Source organism: Mustela lutreola, chromosome 1 (genome assembly GCF_030435805.1).
Source record: "Mustela lutreola isolate mMusLut2 chromosome 1, mMusLut2.pri, whole genome shotgun sequence".
NCBI classification, from domain to species: Eukaryota; Metazoa; Chordata; class Mammalia; order Carnivora; family Mustelidae; genus Mustela; species Mustela lutreola.
In genome coordinates this window covers 195,317,198-195,334,085 of record NC_081290.1, presented here as the reverse complement: position 1 = coordinate 195,334,085, position 16,888 = coordinate 195,317,198, and the positions used below count along the sequence as shown (strand labels likewise).

Genomic DNA, 16,888 nt, shown 5'->3' with positions numbered 1-16,888 from the left:
GGGCGCCTGGGTGGCTCAGTTGACTGAACATCTGACTCTTGATTTTGGCTCCCGTCACGATCTCAGTATCCTGGGATGGAGTCCTGTGTTGTCCTCTGTGCTCAGTGGGAGTCTGCGTGGGATTCTCTTTCTCACTCTTACCCTCCCCACCAAACAAACAAACAAATAAATAATAAATTAAAAAAATAAATAAATTAAAAAAAAGAAACTGCACATTCTTCACTTGCATGATGTCTCCTCCTCTTCCTAGTTTCCCCCTCTGACTTCTCCCTCTCTCTCTCTCTTTCTTCCATCCCTTCCTCCAAATGTCCCTTGTGCTTTTTCTCAGCTCTTTTCTTTTTTGTCTGTACCTGCTTTACTTTGGTAACCTCTGCTCCCACATGTTCTTCTTTTTTTAAATTCAATTAATTAACATATAGAGGATTGTTAGTTTTAGAAGTAGAGTTCAGTGATTCATCAGTTGCATAGAACACCCAGTGCTCCTGACATCACGTGTCCTCCTGAATGTCCATCATCCAGTAACCTCATCCCTCATCCCTCCCCCCAGCAACCCTCAGTTTGTTTCCTGTGATTCAGACTCTCTTAAGAATTGTCTCACTCTCTGATTTCATCCTGTTTCACTTTTCCCTCCCTTCCCCTAGGCTTCTCTGTTTCTTAAATTCCACGTATGAATGAGAACATATGATAATTGTCTTTCTCTGATTGACTTATTTTGCTTAGCGTAATACCCTCTAGTTCCAACCACATCGTTGCAAATGGCAAGATTTTGGTTTTTTGATGGCTGAGTAATATTCCATTGTATATAGATACCACATCTTCTTTACCCATTCATTGGTTATTGGGCATCTGGGCTCTTTCCATAGTTTGGCTATCATGGACATTGCTGCTATAAACGTTGGGGTGCAGGTGCCACTTCAGATCACTACATTTGTTCTTTGGGGTAAATACCCAGTAGTGCAATTGCTGGGTCATAGGGTAGCTCTATTTTCAACTTTTTGAGGAACCTCCATACTGTTTTCCACAGTGGCTGCACCAGTTTGCTTTCCCACCAACGATGTAAAAGGATTCCCCTTTCTCTGCATCCTTACCAACATCTTTCGTTTCCTGCGTGCTCCCACATTTTCAAGTGTTAATTCATTCAACAAATATTTGAGAGCCTGCTGTGTGCTAAGCACTGTTCTAAGTGCTTCGGGGATAGCAGCGAATTAGACAGGCAAGAACACCTGATCTCATGGAGCTTCCGTTCTAGTGCGGGGGAATACAGGAAATGAATAATAAAGTCAGTACATTATATACCAGCCAGTATCACACCATCTAAATTCTCCCTATGAGAACTCAGGAGCTGAATTGATTTGGGTTAATTTTTGGATAAATCTTTTGGTCTATGAACTTTCCCTGTGTGTTATCCAAAGCTCAGGAATCAGTTAGATCTGGGTAATGCATTTTACTTTGCTACCAGCTCCCTTTCACTCCAAACTTGGAGACCGAATACATTTGGGTATCAAGGGGTAGGGTAGATGGTGAGCAAACTAACGAGACAAAAATACATAAATGAAATACATCAGGGAAAGGAGTGCATGTAGGACTGTTGGGGCTGGGCTGGGGTTTTGGTTTCCAGTGGAGAGTGGCCATGGAGGTCCCAACTGAGAAAGGCGAGGCAGTGCAGATATTGGGGAAGAGCATAGTAGGTCAAGTCGCTCTCATATTCCAAATTTCCGCCACCTCTCCTTCTGTTGTTACATCTCTCTGACTACAGCTGGGAAGAACTCATGATTATATGGGAGCCACCTAGGTAAGACAGGGCAATCTCCCCATCTCAAGGTCCTCAACCCCTGTCACATCTACAAAGCCCCACAGCCACGTAAGGTAACAGCCACAGACTGCAGGCATTGGGCTGTGGGCATCTTTGGAGGCTGTTCTGCCTTCCAACCAGTCTTATTCCCAAGCATTTCAAGTGGCTTTCTGGCATTCTGCTTTCTTTCCTCCAAGATGTGATTCCCCTGCCATCTAATCTTTCACTATTCCCCTTCTGTGCTCTAGGCTCTAGTCACATCCGTTCAACAGTTTTCCTACTCCACGTGCTTTTTGGCACATTGTTTCCTCTGTCTAGAACGCCAGCTCCGCATCCCCCCCTTTCTCCTCCTCTCTCCTTTTCCTTCTCCTGCCCATCAGAGGGTCCACCTTTATACCCACAGCCACCAGACACCAGCCAATGGACATTTACTGACCCCCCCCCGCCCCCCGTCAGGTAGTAGACACTGGGGATGCAGAAGGGAAGAAGATAAGGTTCCTGTTTTTGACTAGCTAATAGTTTTTTGGGGGGAGTCAGGGAAACACTAAGCAGAGAATATTATGGAAGCCTAGGGGAGGGGTCAGTCTTATAGGCTTTTTGTGATCTGCCTTCCATTTGCTATTCTTCATCTTGCTGTTGAAACCCCTTACCACTTGTTTGTATTTCTTGAGGCACTCAACTGTATCTTGCCATGTATTTTGTGCAGCTGAATGTTTGACTTACTGTGTAAGTCTTTATTTACTTTATTTACTTTCTGTACTCTTTATTTACTGTATCCCAGCCAGTAGAAGGGCCTTTGGCACTCAGTCAATTTTATTTCATTCGAAATTGATTTGAATTCCCAGGATTATACTGGCAGTGTTTGGAGTGTGGGTGTTCTGCAGTGCCAAGCCGGTGACCTACAGGCAGCAGTAGAACTACCACGTTTCTGACTTCTTTTCTTGAACTTTTCCTCAACAGAGAACTTAGGCCATGGGATTTTCACGTACATGTCAGCAGTGTGCTGGCTCTTCGGGCGCCACCTGTATGATGTCCTGCAGTACCCCATCGGGCTGATGTCCTCCTCGTGGGGTGGGACACCCATCGAAGCGTGGTCTTCTGGAAGGCCACTGAGAGCCTGTGGTGTTCCAGCACGAGGGTAAGAAAGTATCCTGAAGTATGGGAGAAAGATCCAGGAAATTTTATAAGAAAGAAGGACAATAGTTTTCTCGGGAGAATCAAGGATTTGCTGAATGTCCAAATAGGTATTGAATGTACGTAACTTATTCCACAAACATGTCAGGTGTTTTTCTCACTGTGCTTGGCACCAGCCTCATTTGAGAATATGTCAGGAAGCCATTACGATCCTTTTCCTTAATAGCTAATACTTACTGAAAGCTTTCTCTATGTCGCATACTGTTGTAATCACTTTCTATGCATTAACTCGCTTAGTACTCCCGACAGCCTCTAGAAGTGTAGATACTATTAACCTAAATCATATGTGAATAAAGCTGCCGAGTCTCAGGTTTAGTAACTTGCTTATGGGTACAACTGGCAAGGGGCAAAGTCTGGCTTCAGTGTCTGTGCTCTCAGCCACCGTGCTGTATTGCCCATGAGAACAAAGAGTCTAATAGGAAAAACAAATATACACGTGATCAAAGAAATCTATTTGATTATGAAATACTTATGATGAAAGCACCATCAGGAAAAGCAGGATCCAGAAGAAGACGTGGAGCTGGGGAGAAAGGAGTAGTTAATAAAATCCCGACACTGATATTAACACAGAGATTTACAGGATGTGAACTGCTTTCTCAGACATCATTTCATTCATTCTGGGAAGGCCCCTGGGGAGAGGATGGCCTTGAGCTCTTGGTGTAGCTCAGGTAAAGACACGCCTGTGGGGGAGGGAGGACAGTCAGCTTTGGAACTGAGAGAATGGGAGGGATCTCAAGCCAGGCTTCCCAGATCCCTGGGGACAGGAAGGGACTCCACTGACAGTGTGGGGAAGTGGGCATTATTCTCATATACAGCTGCCATGAGTATAAACTCATCTATGTATTTTACAGAGAAATTTAAGAATGTGTTCAAAGCCTTGAAAAAATATGCCCTTTGACCCAGGAATTTCACTTCTGGGAATTTATCTTAAGGACATAATTAAGCATCTATGCAGTAATTTTAGCTATAAGGAATATAAGAAGAAAAATTAATCCAAGTGTCGATCCACTGAATGCTGGTTAGATAAAAATGTCTGCATGAGACACTCATAATAAAAAACTTCTCTTCTCTGGTCTTAGTGACCTTATCTGGAAACTGGGATGGTCCCCTCTGGACTCACAAAAAGCTGACTGATACACTTATCCCAGGGAGAACCTGGATAGATAAGAAAGTTGGAGGCTGTTCACATGGGAAACAGAGTGGTTCAGTCTGATTCTGTGTGGTTTCATGAGAGTTTCACCCCAAGTGAAAGCTGGATAGACAACAAGTTTCGGGATCATCATGTGATCGGTCACTAGCGCTCTCGTGACACTTGTGGATCTTATCAATTGCAGGTTCACTCAGTCTGATTCTGTGACGGGTCCCAGTAAGCACTCTGTTCTCTGGAATGCCATGATCCACCCACTGCATAACATGACTCTGAAAGGGGTGATATGGTACCAGGGTGAGTGCTTATTCTGCTGTCTCTCCATTGTATCAGTTAGCTTCTGCTGCATAACAAAGCACCCCAGCACTGAGTGACTTAGACAATAATAATTTTATTTGGCTCACCATTCACTGGGTTATTTGGGTAATTTTCCCGTACAGACTGCTTTGGTTAATTTCTGTTGGGATGTCTGATGTTGGCCACCTGGCAGGTGTCTGATGGCTGGGTGACCTAGGATGGCTTCTCCTTCCTGTCTGTCTTTTGAGACGAATGGCCACATGGTCTCAAGTGGCCTCTCAGCCTTGAGCAAATTAGTTTAGACTTCTTTATCATTGACATTGCAGTGTCAGGGTTCCCCATGCATCAAGAGAGAGAGAAACCCAAAGCTGAAATACTTTTCAAGCCTCTGCTTGCAGCCTGTTTGCTAAGGCCCCCTTGGCCAGTCCAGAAGGACTGCAGGAAGGCCCACTCCCTAAGGGCATGGATAGAGGTTGGGGAGCAATTCATGGCCGTGTCTGCACTCATCCCAAGCACTCACCTCTCACAATCTGGACTGTTTTTAGGGGAGTCCAACGTGGATTTTAACAGGGACCTGTACAATTGTACATTCCCTGCGCTCATTGAAGACTGGCGCCAGACCTTCCACTGGGGGTCCCAGGGGCAGACAGAGCGTTTCTTCCCATTTGGATTTGTCCAGGTATGTGTTGAGGGAAGAAAGGTTTGGGCATCAGTGTGGGGGTGTGCTGTGGAGGTCTCTTTCCTGGGATCCATATTCCTTTTTTTGCCCTCATTGTCTGGTTAAGAAATGAGTGTAAGACTTAATTCATTTCAGTTCACAGATGGGCAAGTGCATCTGCAACATAAGGTTAATAAGTGATTAATACTTATTAAAAAAGGTATATATGTGCATTAAAGCTATTTAAAAGTAAGCAACAAAGAAGCTGAAACATTTTTTGGTCACTGAACCTCTACTTTATTTATTTTATTTTATTTTTATCTTTTTTTCATTATTATGTTCAATTAACCAACATATAGAACATTCTTTCTTTTTTTTTTTTTTTAAAGATTTTATTTATTTATTTGACAGACAGAGATCACAAGCAGGCAGAGAGAGAGAGAGAGAGAGAGAGCGCGGGGGGGAAGCAGTTTCCCCGCTGAGCAAAGAGCCCAATGCAGGGCTCGATCCCAGGACCCTGGGATCATGACCTGAGCTGAAGGCAGAGGCTTAACCCACTGAGGCCCCCAGGTGCCCCTCAATTAACCAACATATAGTACATCATTAGTTTTTGATGTAGTGTTCAGTGGTTCATCAGTTGCATATACATTTCTAATTCCCCAATCCTGACATCGGCAGACCTCTTCTGCTCATGTGTTTTTGCAGTGAGATCCACACCATAACATTGTACCATAGCTTGCTTCTGCCTTAATGTTATATTGTGAGCAGTTTTTCATGCCAGTTAATATTAATCTTAAGCACAACTTGTAATAATTGCTGAGTACTTTGAAATACAGCTGTATTCTAATTTATTTAACTAGTTCTCAATAAATGGGCCCTTAGGTTGCTTTAAACACCTTGCTTTTAAAAGCAGCAGCATGCTTATTTTCCTTGTGGCTAAATCATTGCATATGTACTTAATTTTTTTTCCGTAAGATAAATTCCCAGAAATGAAATTGCTAGGTCAAGTTGAACGTTTTTTAAGGCGTTGAACATGTCCTCAAGTTTCTTTGTAGAAGTGTATAAATTTGGATTAATTGTATATTCTCAGCAGGTATGTGTGAGAATGTCCACTTCCCCACAGCCTCCCTAACCAGTGCTGCCCCTTCCCCACCAACAGTGACGTTTTGCTCTCTCACTGCCCGCCCACTGCTCGTGCTCTTTGCTTGGAGCAATCTTCCTCTCCCACACTTTCCTAGCCAACTTCATGCCTCAGACCTCAGCCTGGGTATCAGGTTAGGAAGCTTTCTGGGAGTTTTTAGCATGGGGTACTTAGCACCCTCTCCTTCCCCATGTTACTTTCATGTCAGTTGTACACATGACCTCTTTTTCCTGGATCACATTTGTGTCCCAGTACCTTACTGGTTGGCAGTCATTAAATACGGCCTAACACATGAATGGAAAAAGATGTCAAGAGAAATCATACTTTTAATTAGTGGCAACTAGTTGGAAAGATTCTGCTCTCCTCTTGCTGAAAAGGAAGAAATATATTTAACCAAGTTCATAATGGTGATACCCTACCTGTTCGTTTGGCCCCTCCAAGACATAGACATCTTAGCAGGGTGGTCATTCTGACTTGCCTGGAATATAGGAAATAAAACAAGTAAGGTGTTGGAAAAGCGGGGCCCAACTCACAGTGTGATAATGGAATAGGCTTTAATATTTGAATGAGACGCACGTGCGTCCAGCTGTCTGGCTCTGCATGGCCCCCAGATCCCTCGCGCTCGCCGTCCTCACATCTCCCCCACCCTGTCCTATTTCACCATACCTTTTTTTGGATAAAGATTTTTATAGACCTTCTTTCCACTTATAATTACTTTACAACCGTGTTCTTTCTCCTTTCTCACATTTGTTTTGACTTCAAAACAAGATGATTCTACTCATTATTATCAAAATAGCAAGCCCTGTCATCAGCTCTGTTTCTGTTGGTGGAAACTCCATTTGGACTTTTGTGGTTCTTTTTTTGTCTTTGCTGTGTAGATGGTGATTTGAATGTGACTTCAGCCAATACCAGCCATGTGTCGTATGCTTATTATATGCCATGAACTGTGTAAGGTGCTAGAAATAGCGCGTGAATCAGAGAGACCTGGTCCTTGCACTCAGGCCTTTCTGTTTCGTGAGACTAAGTCCCTTAGTCTCCCGGCTTTAGCGATCCTCATCAACAAAAATCTGTTGGTTGCTTGTGGAAAGCTGAGAATGCAAACGTATACCTTCAAGGAGACATATCAAACATGACAAAATAGTGGTTCAGCACGTGGCTGTGGAGCTAGTCTGCCTGGATTCAAATCCAGCTCTGACTCCAGCCATGTGATTTTTAAAAATATATTTAACTTATTTGACAGAGAGCAGAAGCTGGGGAGCAGGGGAGGGAGAAGCGGGCTCCCTGCTGACCAGGGAGTCCTATGTGGGGCTCCATCCCAGGACTGTGGGATCATGACCTGAGTTGAAGGCAGAGGCTTAACCCACTGAGCTACCCAGACACCCCTAAAACATTATTTTTATTATTATCTTTATTATTTTAGATATTATGTGAGTTAATCCATATAAAATCTGGCCCATGCCAGGTAATGTTAGTCTTAATTATTATCAATGTTAGAAGTCAGAACATGTGGAGGGACAGTTGGTCTGCGAGGAAAGATGAGTTTATAGCGGTGTTGAGTTTGAAATGATGGTGGCAATAGCTAGAGAGACGTTAGAGACGGAGGACTGGAGCTCAGTGGAGTTAGATACGTGTGTGCGAGAGGTAGTAGGAAGGTGATCTGGAGCGTGGGAGGAAAGGAAGACTAGGAGGCTAGGAAGTCCGTGGGAGTATGCTTTTGTACCAAGGGTCTGGAGGAACGGTGGAGTGAACTGCAGAATGCAGTATGCTGTTGTAAAGTGCCCTGAGTGTGGCCACTTCATTATTCTGTGGCCAATCATATGCCTTCATTAGGAGCAGTATTTCTACTCATTGCTATGGGAGGCTGAACAGCACCCTAGTAGATCTCAGATCTGGGAAAACATGAATTTCTTTTGGGTATGGAGTGTGCTGGTGCCTCCGTGTGGCCGCTTTGGAGTAGAGCAAGCCACGAAACGGGCCTCCCTGCTGCCATTTTGAAACAACTTCCTGGGCTGCCGTGGCTGCATTTAGCATTTCTCTCTCTCGTGCTTCAGGCTAGTACTTACCCTAGACTCTTTCTGGTAGCTTTGTTGCCGTGATCCTCATCGTGACACTGGCTGGTGACCACGGTTCTGCTCTCAGTCTTCTGGCGGTGGTGTGGGAAGGAGTAGGGTCACTCACTGTGTCTTCTCACCAAGTTCCTTTATGAAGCTTCAGCAGCTTTTATCATTTCCTATGTTCAAGCAGATTTGCCCAAGAGATTTTAATAAGAGAACTGGAAGTGTCCCCTTGGTTCAAGATCGTGTCCTTTCTTCTACCATTGCAACCTCTCCAGGGTTTTCCTGGGGATTTTCTAGAAGGTCAAGAAGCAGAACACTTCCTGTGCTCAAAGCTCCATTTGGCCACATTTGTCGGGATGATCTCAGGTATTTGCTCGCTCTGAGAGTGAGAAGGCTGGAGGAGCAGTCTCTACATGACGTAGCTCCCCTCATGGGGACAGAAATTTGCAAATGGCGTCCAAAGATAGCGTGGTTGCTCCGTTTTCCAGCTTGTGGCCTGACTGCCTGTTAGATCATGGCTGTGAAAGAGGGGTGGTGGGTTGATGCCTCTCACTGGCTGGACAGGGGCTAAGAATAAGGTATGGTCTAATTCAGAGAACAGGGTGATATAAATATCAGAGAAGTGAGGAAGGAAGGGTTGGGACCACATGCGTCTGAGTAATATTAAAGAATTTTCCCAGGAGCTCTGTCTTCTGCAGGAGTAGGAGTCTGTCGACTTTAAGTCGAGATGAAAGCATTTACTCAGGATGTTAGAGTCAGACGCCCTTTTACTGCCTTTACTGCTCCTGCACTAGTCTGAGGTGCCATCATCTCTCCCTTGAAGTCTTGCCTCCTCTCTGGTCTTCCTGCTTCTACCTTTTCTCCCCTTTACGATAGTCTCATCATTTCAATTATAGCCATCCTTTGAAATGTAAGCTGCATCAGAAGGCTCCAGTGGTTCCGCCACGCAAGCGAGGTCAGCAAAGCGACAGGCGGTCCGCCCCTGCCGCACTGCCCGTCTGACCTCACTCCCTAACTCTCTTTGCCTTACTTGCTCCACGTCAGCTGCACTGGCTGCCTTAGTCTTCCAGCACACCAGGCATACTTGGCCCTAGGGCCGGCCATTTTCCTTTCCTTCTGCCTGGAAAGTTCTTTCCCTGGTATGTTAGTTTTCTGTTGCTGCATAAAAAATTTCTGCATATTTAGCAGCTTCAAACAATGATGCACACATTTCTTATCTCACAGTTTGTGTGGGCGAGGAGTCTGGCATGCCTGGCTTAGCTGAGTCCTCTGCTCGGGGCTGCAGTGAAGGTGTTGGACAGAGCTGGGGTCTCAGCTGAGGCTTGGGGTTGTCTTCCAAGCTTAGGTGGCTGTTGGTAGAATTAGTTTCTTTGAAGCTGTAGAACTCAGGGCAGCTGATTTCTTGAAGGCAAGCAGGAGAGAGTCTCAGACTTCTCTTTTCAGACTTCCCCTTTTTAAAGAATTTGCTGACTGAGTTGGGCTCTGCATCTACTCTTCCTTTGGTTACCTTGAAGTCTGCCGATAAAGGGCCTTACCTACACTTGCAGAATCCCGAGATGGGTGTTGTCCTTTCTCTGGGTCCCATCCCCTATCCAGGTGGTTGCTTGCTTCTGTCATTTTGTCTTTTAGGCTGTCTTATTCCTGCCCATCCCATTTCTGCTGCTCTCCTAGGTCAGGCCTTTTCTCTCATGTGTCTAGAATGTTCTAGTAGCTTTTAAACCAGTCAGCCTCTCTGCTTTTGGGCTCTTTTCTTCACAGAATCATTTGCACGATCACTAGGTTATTAATCCTTTGAAATAGTCCTTTTATCATTTTCAGTGGCTCTCTAATTTCTAAATTAAGGTTAAATTCACACAGAATTAACCATTTTAAAGCATTCAGTTCAGTGGCATTAGTACATTCACAGTGTTCTGCAACCATCACCTCCATAGTGATCCCCTGTTGCTTGTGGGGGAGTTAGAAACGCTATCCAAACACTTGCCTCACCGTCTTAACAACATTGTCTTTCCTACATAAACCCTTCAGTTCAGCTCGATTACTCTCTCTCTTGCTTTCAAAATTGCCTTTTTCTTTCTTGGGCTTGCATATTATAAGATTCTGACATATCCTGTTTGTAGTGACTACTCATATTTTCTGGGCCCATCCAAGTTTTTTTTTTTTTCCCCCAACATATTCTGAGGTCCTGTTGTCTTAGAATAATAAACTTTAATGCAGAGTACTTGCTGTCTGTGCCTCTATTGTAGCATTTAATTCATGCTATTTTATATTACTCTTTAACATTTCTTATGTACGGGTCTGTCCCCTCAACAAAGCTGGGAAGTACTTGTACCAGTTAGCTATTGCTATGTAACAGATCACCTCAAAACTCCATGGCTTAGCATAACATTTACTGTAGCTCACATGTGTGGGCTGCTGGAGGCTGGTTGATCTTGACTGAGCACCACCGAACTCTTTCATATCTCTGTGGGTCAGTGGCAGGTGGGGGCTCTCACTTAGGCTTGGCTGGAGTGGGTTAGAGGAGGACAGTCCGTCCCACGGCGCTCACCCTTCTGCAGAGAGCTGTGGACTAGGCCAGGCATGTCATTCTCCCGACAGCAGAAATGTGACACAGCAAGTGGAACCACACGGGTCTCTGGAGGCTGAGGCTAGGAACTGACGTGTCCTAACTTCTGTTTCAGTCTATTGACCAAAGAAAACCACCTTAGAAAGTGGTGGGGGAACCCAGCCTTTCTTTTCCTGGGAGAAACCCCAAAGCCAGATGGCAGGAAGGTGTGACTGTAGGAAGGGGGGAAGAATTGGGGTCTTTGCTGCAATTTACCACATGCTCACAGTTGCTTTCCTCTCAGGTTCCTTATAGCACTTGAACATGTTTTAGATCGATGTGTCAGTTACCTGTTGCTATGTAACAAACAACCCCCAAAATTAGTGGCTTTAAAACGTCAGCCATTGTATTTGCTCATGATGCCATGGGTGGGTCAGGCAGGGCTCAGCTGGGGCGGCTCGGCTCTGCTTGATGTGATGTCAGCCCGGCTTGCTTCTGTGGCTACAATTTGAACTGAAGTCTCAAGCTTTCACGTGACTGTCCCCTCTGCTGAGTCCACAGGGTCATTAACCCCTCTCCCTCCTAAGGATCTTCCAATGTCCAAGGCCCCATCTCCATGTAGTTTCTCCGGGAGCGCAGCTGGACTGTTTTTACCTGGCCATCCCCAGGGGCCAGGAGAATGAAATCAGAAGGCAAGGGCACTTGGGACAATGACTCAGAGGCCAAGGGTGACTTCTACTGCATTCTGCTGGGTGGAGAATATCACAGGCTCAGCCCAGATTCAGTGGGAGGAGGAATAGGCTCCGCCTCTTGATGGGCGTTACAGCAAAGACACACTGGGGTGTCGGGGGAGGGGTATTCAGCCACAATGGTAAGAAGCTCACTAAGTACTTGTTGAATGAGCATTTGAATGAATGAATGAAGCAGAAGCAGAGTCTGCTTATGAAGAAGACTCTAGGACAGGGTTCTGATGCAACATTCTCTGCTTTTTAGTTATCTTCATATCTTTCTGCAACCTCGGATGACGCATTCCCCCAGATCCGTTGGCATCAAACAGCAGATTTTGGCTATGTCCCCAACGCAAGGATGCCCAACACTTTCATGGCAGTAGCAATGGATCTCTGTGATAGGAAGTCACCTTTTGGCAGGTACGGGTGCTTCTTGGGCTTTGTTTGAACAATACTCCCTGTTCTTTGTCTGTGGCCTTCACTCTGACGTTCACTTGTGAGAGGGCAAAGAGTGGGTGCCCTAAGGACTGGACCTTAGGAGCATTGTCTGTTCATCATTTACACTGGCATGGGTTGCAGTAAATTAAACTTCTACATCTCAGTGCCTGGTGCAAGGACATTTTATTTCTTGTTCACACCACATGTCTGAAGAAGGTCAACAGAGGTCATCAGAGAGGTTTTGCCGGTTAGAGTCATTCACAGATCCAGAGCAACAAGATTCCAAGTTGGTCTGGGCTTCCAGGCACCTTAAAGTCTCCCCCTGGTGGTGAAAGGAGCTTTTGCTCACATCGCATTGGCCAGAGCAGGTCATCTGGCTCTGCTGGGCTTCAAGCTTCGGGCTTGGGGGAGAGCAGGAAGTGGACTTCTTCCCTGAACTCAGAGGGGCAGTGATGGGATATCTGTGAATGGCTCCACTGACTACCGCATGCTAGCTGTGGGATACAGGGGGATCTGAAGGGACATGGGCCCAACTCATAGTGTCTGGTTTATAGTAGGAACTTGAACAAATATTTATTTTTTTGTTTTATTTTTAAAAGATTTTATTTATTTATTTGACAGAGAGAGATCACAAGTAGGCAGAGAGGCAGGCAGAGAGAGAGAGAGAGAGGGGTAAGCAGGCTCCCCACTGAGCAGAGAGCCCCATGCAGGACTCGATTCCAGGGCCCTGAGATCATGACCTGGGCCGAAGACAGAGGCTTAACCCACTGAACCACCCAGGTGCCCCAAATATTTATTTTTGAACAAATGAAGATTGATTGATTGAATGAATAAAACCTGGAGGGGGCTGAGTGATGAACGATGGATTTAGACGAAACACAGGACTTTCAGTGGCTAGAAGAATTTTGCGTAAGCTCTCCTCCAGTGCCTTTCCTCCCTCCCTGGGGGACCTTTATTCCTTCCTTCTAAGTCACCTGCTTTTTCATGGTTTCTCACCCATAGGAGGCCCAGAGCCCCATTTATGGTCACAATTCACCATGTCTCCTAAACAGACAAGCCACTGGTCACTGGCTATTAGATTTAGTCAGCTTCATTCTTATCTTCCTGAAGGGTGCTTTGTGTAATCCTTTTCTCTTTTTTCTTTTTTTTAAAGTGTGGTTACTGTTGCGCTCAAGTTCTCTGCTTGTTCTTTCTCCTGCAGCATCCACCCTCGAGACAAACAGACAGTGGCTTACAGGCTGCACTTGGGGGCCCGGGCTGTGGCTTATGGTGAGAAGTTGATCTTTCAAGGACCACTGCCTGAGAACATGGAGCTCCTGGTTGACAAGGGGCTGCTCAACGTCACGTATTCACAGGAAATCCAGGTGCAGAGGCAGGACAAGATATTTGAGGTGAGAAGAATGTTGAAACAGTAGGGATTCATCCTATGTCAGGGTTTACTCCACACCGAGGCCAATCTCTAATTGTAACATTTCTGTGAGGCAGAGCTTGGCTTTTAGTAGGGTGGAGTTTATCTCAGAGGAGTGACTGAGTAGCTATTAATTCTTTCACTTAGTGGTAATTTGATAGGACAGCCCAGGAAAGGAATTCATATTAAATATTCCTTTTGTATTTCTGCTCCCAGAGCAGCCATCTTTGCTCTGGTAAGGGCTTGGGGCTTTCTGTGGAGGTTACCTATTGAAAGATTCCTTACTCCTGAGTATTTCCCTCATCCTTGGATGTCTTTTTATATCACACGATCCCAAATTCTAATATATTTTTCAATTTAGTGTTTCCTTTGAGAGGCTTAGCTTGGGGGTTTGTAAGTCAGTGTGAATTAATGTAATGAAACTACTTTCTTCTAGTATCTAGTGAGGGAGAGAAGGAGCCACACTTACCCTCATTCCACTGTGGAACGAGGGCAAATAATTAAAGAGCCTTTGAGGGGTCTTCCATGGTTGGGGGTGCAGGTCGAGGCATTCCTCTTGGAACATGGAGATGAGCGTCTCTGGGAACCTGAGGCCATCAGGCTGGTTGGGGTGGGGGGAGCAGTGTATGAAAAGAGGGCACTGGAGGGAATGAAAGAACATGGAAGACCAACTTGAATTATACACTAGCTTCTCTAGGGCTGTTCTCTCCTCTGGTGTCCCAGCTGCAACACCCACTTGCCTCAGGTGCTTGGGCAGCACTAAACCGCCCTGAGCTTCTCTGGACACTGGGGCTAAGGTAATTCTAGCTCTCCAGAAGTCTCCATGCTGAGTTCAGTTCTCCCCTGTAGTCAGCGGCTGGCAGTCTGCCTGTCATCCAGACCCAGAATCCTAGTTGGGAGCAGGACAGAATTTCACCTATGGGTACTGGATAATTTATGTCCCCTTCCTTGGATTGTTTCTGGTTGGAGAGAGGCTTATTATCCAAGGTCCCTTTGTGCCCCTTCTTCATTCCCTAGCTCCTTTGGGCGGGCCAGAGCGCTCACAGCAGCTGGACTGCTCCATCGGCTCAGTTCTGCCTGCTGTGCCATCTGGTCAGACGCGGATGTTGCTGGGAGCCTAAATTCAAAAATATATTAGAATTTGGGATCGTGTGATCTCAACGCTCTATGTGATGATGCCTCCTTGTCTCCCTGTCACTGAATGGTTTATTGATTGATTGATTTGATCACATGAGCATTTCTCATCACACTATGGCTGTGTTGACCAAACCCAACCTGAATTCGAGTTTGTTCTGGTTCTTGTAGGAAAGGCATCCTTGGCTAAGTGTGGCTCCTTCTCTCCCTGTGACCCCTGTTTCCAGTCTTTTGGAATGGCCTCACTGACCCAAGCATTGCGATGTTATCATTCTCTTGTTAGGTCTCATGTTGCCGTGACCGTCAGTGCAAGTGGCTCCCAGCTCCCATGGACGCTTTCTCAGCCCAGACGGTGGCCCTGAATATCCGTTCTTGCCGTGGTGCTCTGGCTGCCGTTCGCTACGCCTGGACCACGTGGCCTTGTGAATATAAGCAGTGCCCCCTATACCACCCCATCAGCACCCTGCCAGCCCCTCCCTTCATTGCGTCCCTGACAGACCCAAGGCGGGGCAAGCACAGCGAGCTTGCTGAGTGACGTAGTGGCCTCATGACCCTCATCTTGGACTTGTGGGTCCTTGAGATTTGGGCATTTAGGTGTTGAAGTGATGACAACTAATGCTTTTAAAGGCAACTAATAGCAAAGCCGCCTGGCCAGCTCCCAGCCAGCACATGGTTGTTTCTAGATTCTGAATAGGAGACAAGCCAGTGCTGGCAGGCAAAGGAGATGCTTGCCTTTTGTCCCCTAGACAGCCTGTGTCTTACTGGACTAATTCCCAGCTACAAACAAATGCAGCCTGTGTCATTCACTTGCCTTGTGGAGAGCGTGCGGTGTCACACTTTTGTGACCTTATGTCCAGCGTTGGGTGGAAATACACGGCTGGAAGAGATTTCAAGGCTCATTATTTATGTGTTCTTTACAGGATCTGGCTAGTGGTTACTGAGTCTCTGTACAAAGTTTCTAAACTTCCCAACAGTTTTTCCTTATGTAGAACTGAACTCTTTCTAGCCCTATTTGTGTTCTCAAAGCCAAAAACAGTTTTGTTCCTTCAGTCTAAATAATGATAATGTGACTGTCTGAAACCAACCAGCCCCGTGTGCAGGCATGTGGGATGGCGCGGAGGGGCTGCCTGAGGGAGGAGGAGATGGGGGCGTTGGTAGCGGCCCAGGAACGTATGTGGGCAGCCAGGGACGGGTGGGGGAGTCACAGGCTCAGGACTTGACAACAGAGGTTCCTGAGAAGCAAGCAGGTTCAGTATAATCTCAGGCTTTTTAAGGTAAGAGGTTTACCTATAAAAAGGATAACCCAGATGGAAGAAAAAAGAGGCTGAAAATAAAGCTCCATGATAAGCATGTAGAAAAATAATCCAGATGGGACAAATGTGAAAGCGTGCTCTGTGTGGACTGTTAAGAATTGTAATGCTATTTATTGGTTGATTAAAAACAGCTAACAGCAACTTGATAACTGTGTCATCTATTGGAATCTGGAAATAAAAATATAATCATTAGTGGCAATTTATAGCCCATCAAAACCGGGTTAGGAACAGGTTTGTAAATTGTCCTCTGAAGCATGAGTAGCTTCCTCTCCCTTAATGGGAAAAAGAACTAAAGCACGAAGCACCTGACCCACGGGGCCCTGGTGTAGCTCCGAGCACCCCCAAGTCAGTGCCAGGATTTATTTTGTAAAAAACCAATACAACTACACAGTCTGCAAGCTTTGGCTCCTCAGAGGGCTTTTGGTGTACAGTTAACTCCCAACACCCATGCCTTGACCTCGTATGCATCTGACCTAAGGGGAACCACAAACCTAGGAACAGACTCCTGAGAAAAAGTAAATCTGCCCTCCCCTCTGGCAACACACATGCACACGGGCTTTTCTAATTCGCAGGTGGCTTGACATGATCAGGATCCATACGCCCAGGCTCCTTCCTTCCCCAATCACCAAGTGTAACACAGGGAAGAAATTAGCTTCAAGAAGTAGATAAATTAATGAGAAGTCATGTGAAACTTCATTTTTAATGGCTGAATCATTTAAAACATTCTGCGGGAATTCAGTTTATTTTCCAAATGAAAATAACTTTTTAGTATTTGAAAAATGAAGTTTATAATTACTGTAGATTTGGACACTAACAAAAAAGAATAAACAAGTAAGAATCACCCCCAAAATTTATCATTTGGCAAAAAACATTTAATATTTTGGTAAACATTCACTTGATTTTCTTGGGTTATATTTTACATACTACATGTCATATTATAATGTTTTTGACTTACTCTAGTAAAATATTTTTCCTACGTAAATTGAGTATAACTGAAGTGTTTCAGTTTGTGGGAGCCCCCTACTTTAACCAATTTTCC

At 45.4% G+C, this 16,888-nt stretch overlaps 1 protein-coding gene across 1 annotated transcript in view; it reads left to right on the top strand.

Annotated features, from left to right (window-relative positions):
* SIAE (sialic acid acetylesterase) overlaps positions 1-15,998 on the top strand; it is a 38,844-nt gene extending 22,846 nt beyond the window's left edge. Inside the window, exons 5-10 of the mRNA XM_059183649.1 lie at positions 2,753-2,930; positions 4,321-4,430; positions 4,976-5,109; positions 11,822-11,976; positions 13,196-13,385; positions 14,820-15,998. Coding sequence (XP_059039632.1) covers positions 2,753-2,930; positions 4,321-4,430; positions 4,976-5,109; positions 11,822-11,976; positions 13,196-13,385; positions 14,820-15,071 — 1,019 coding nt within the window. The 3' untranslated portion in view covers positions 15,072-15,998. The remainder of the gene's footprint in view (positions 1-2,752; positions 2,931-4,320; positions 4,431-4,975; positions 5,110-11,821; positions 11,977-13,195; positions 13,386-14,819) is intronic.
* Positions 15,999-16,888: the final 890 nt, after the last annotated feature.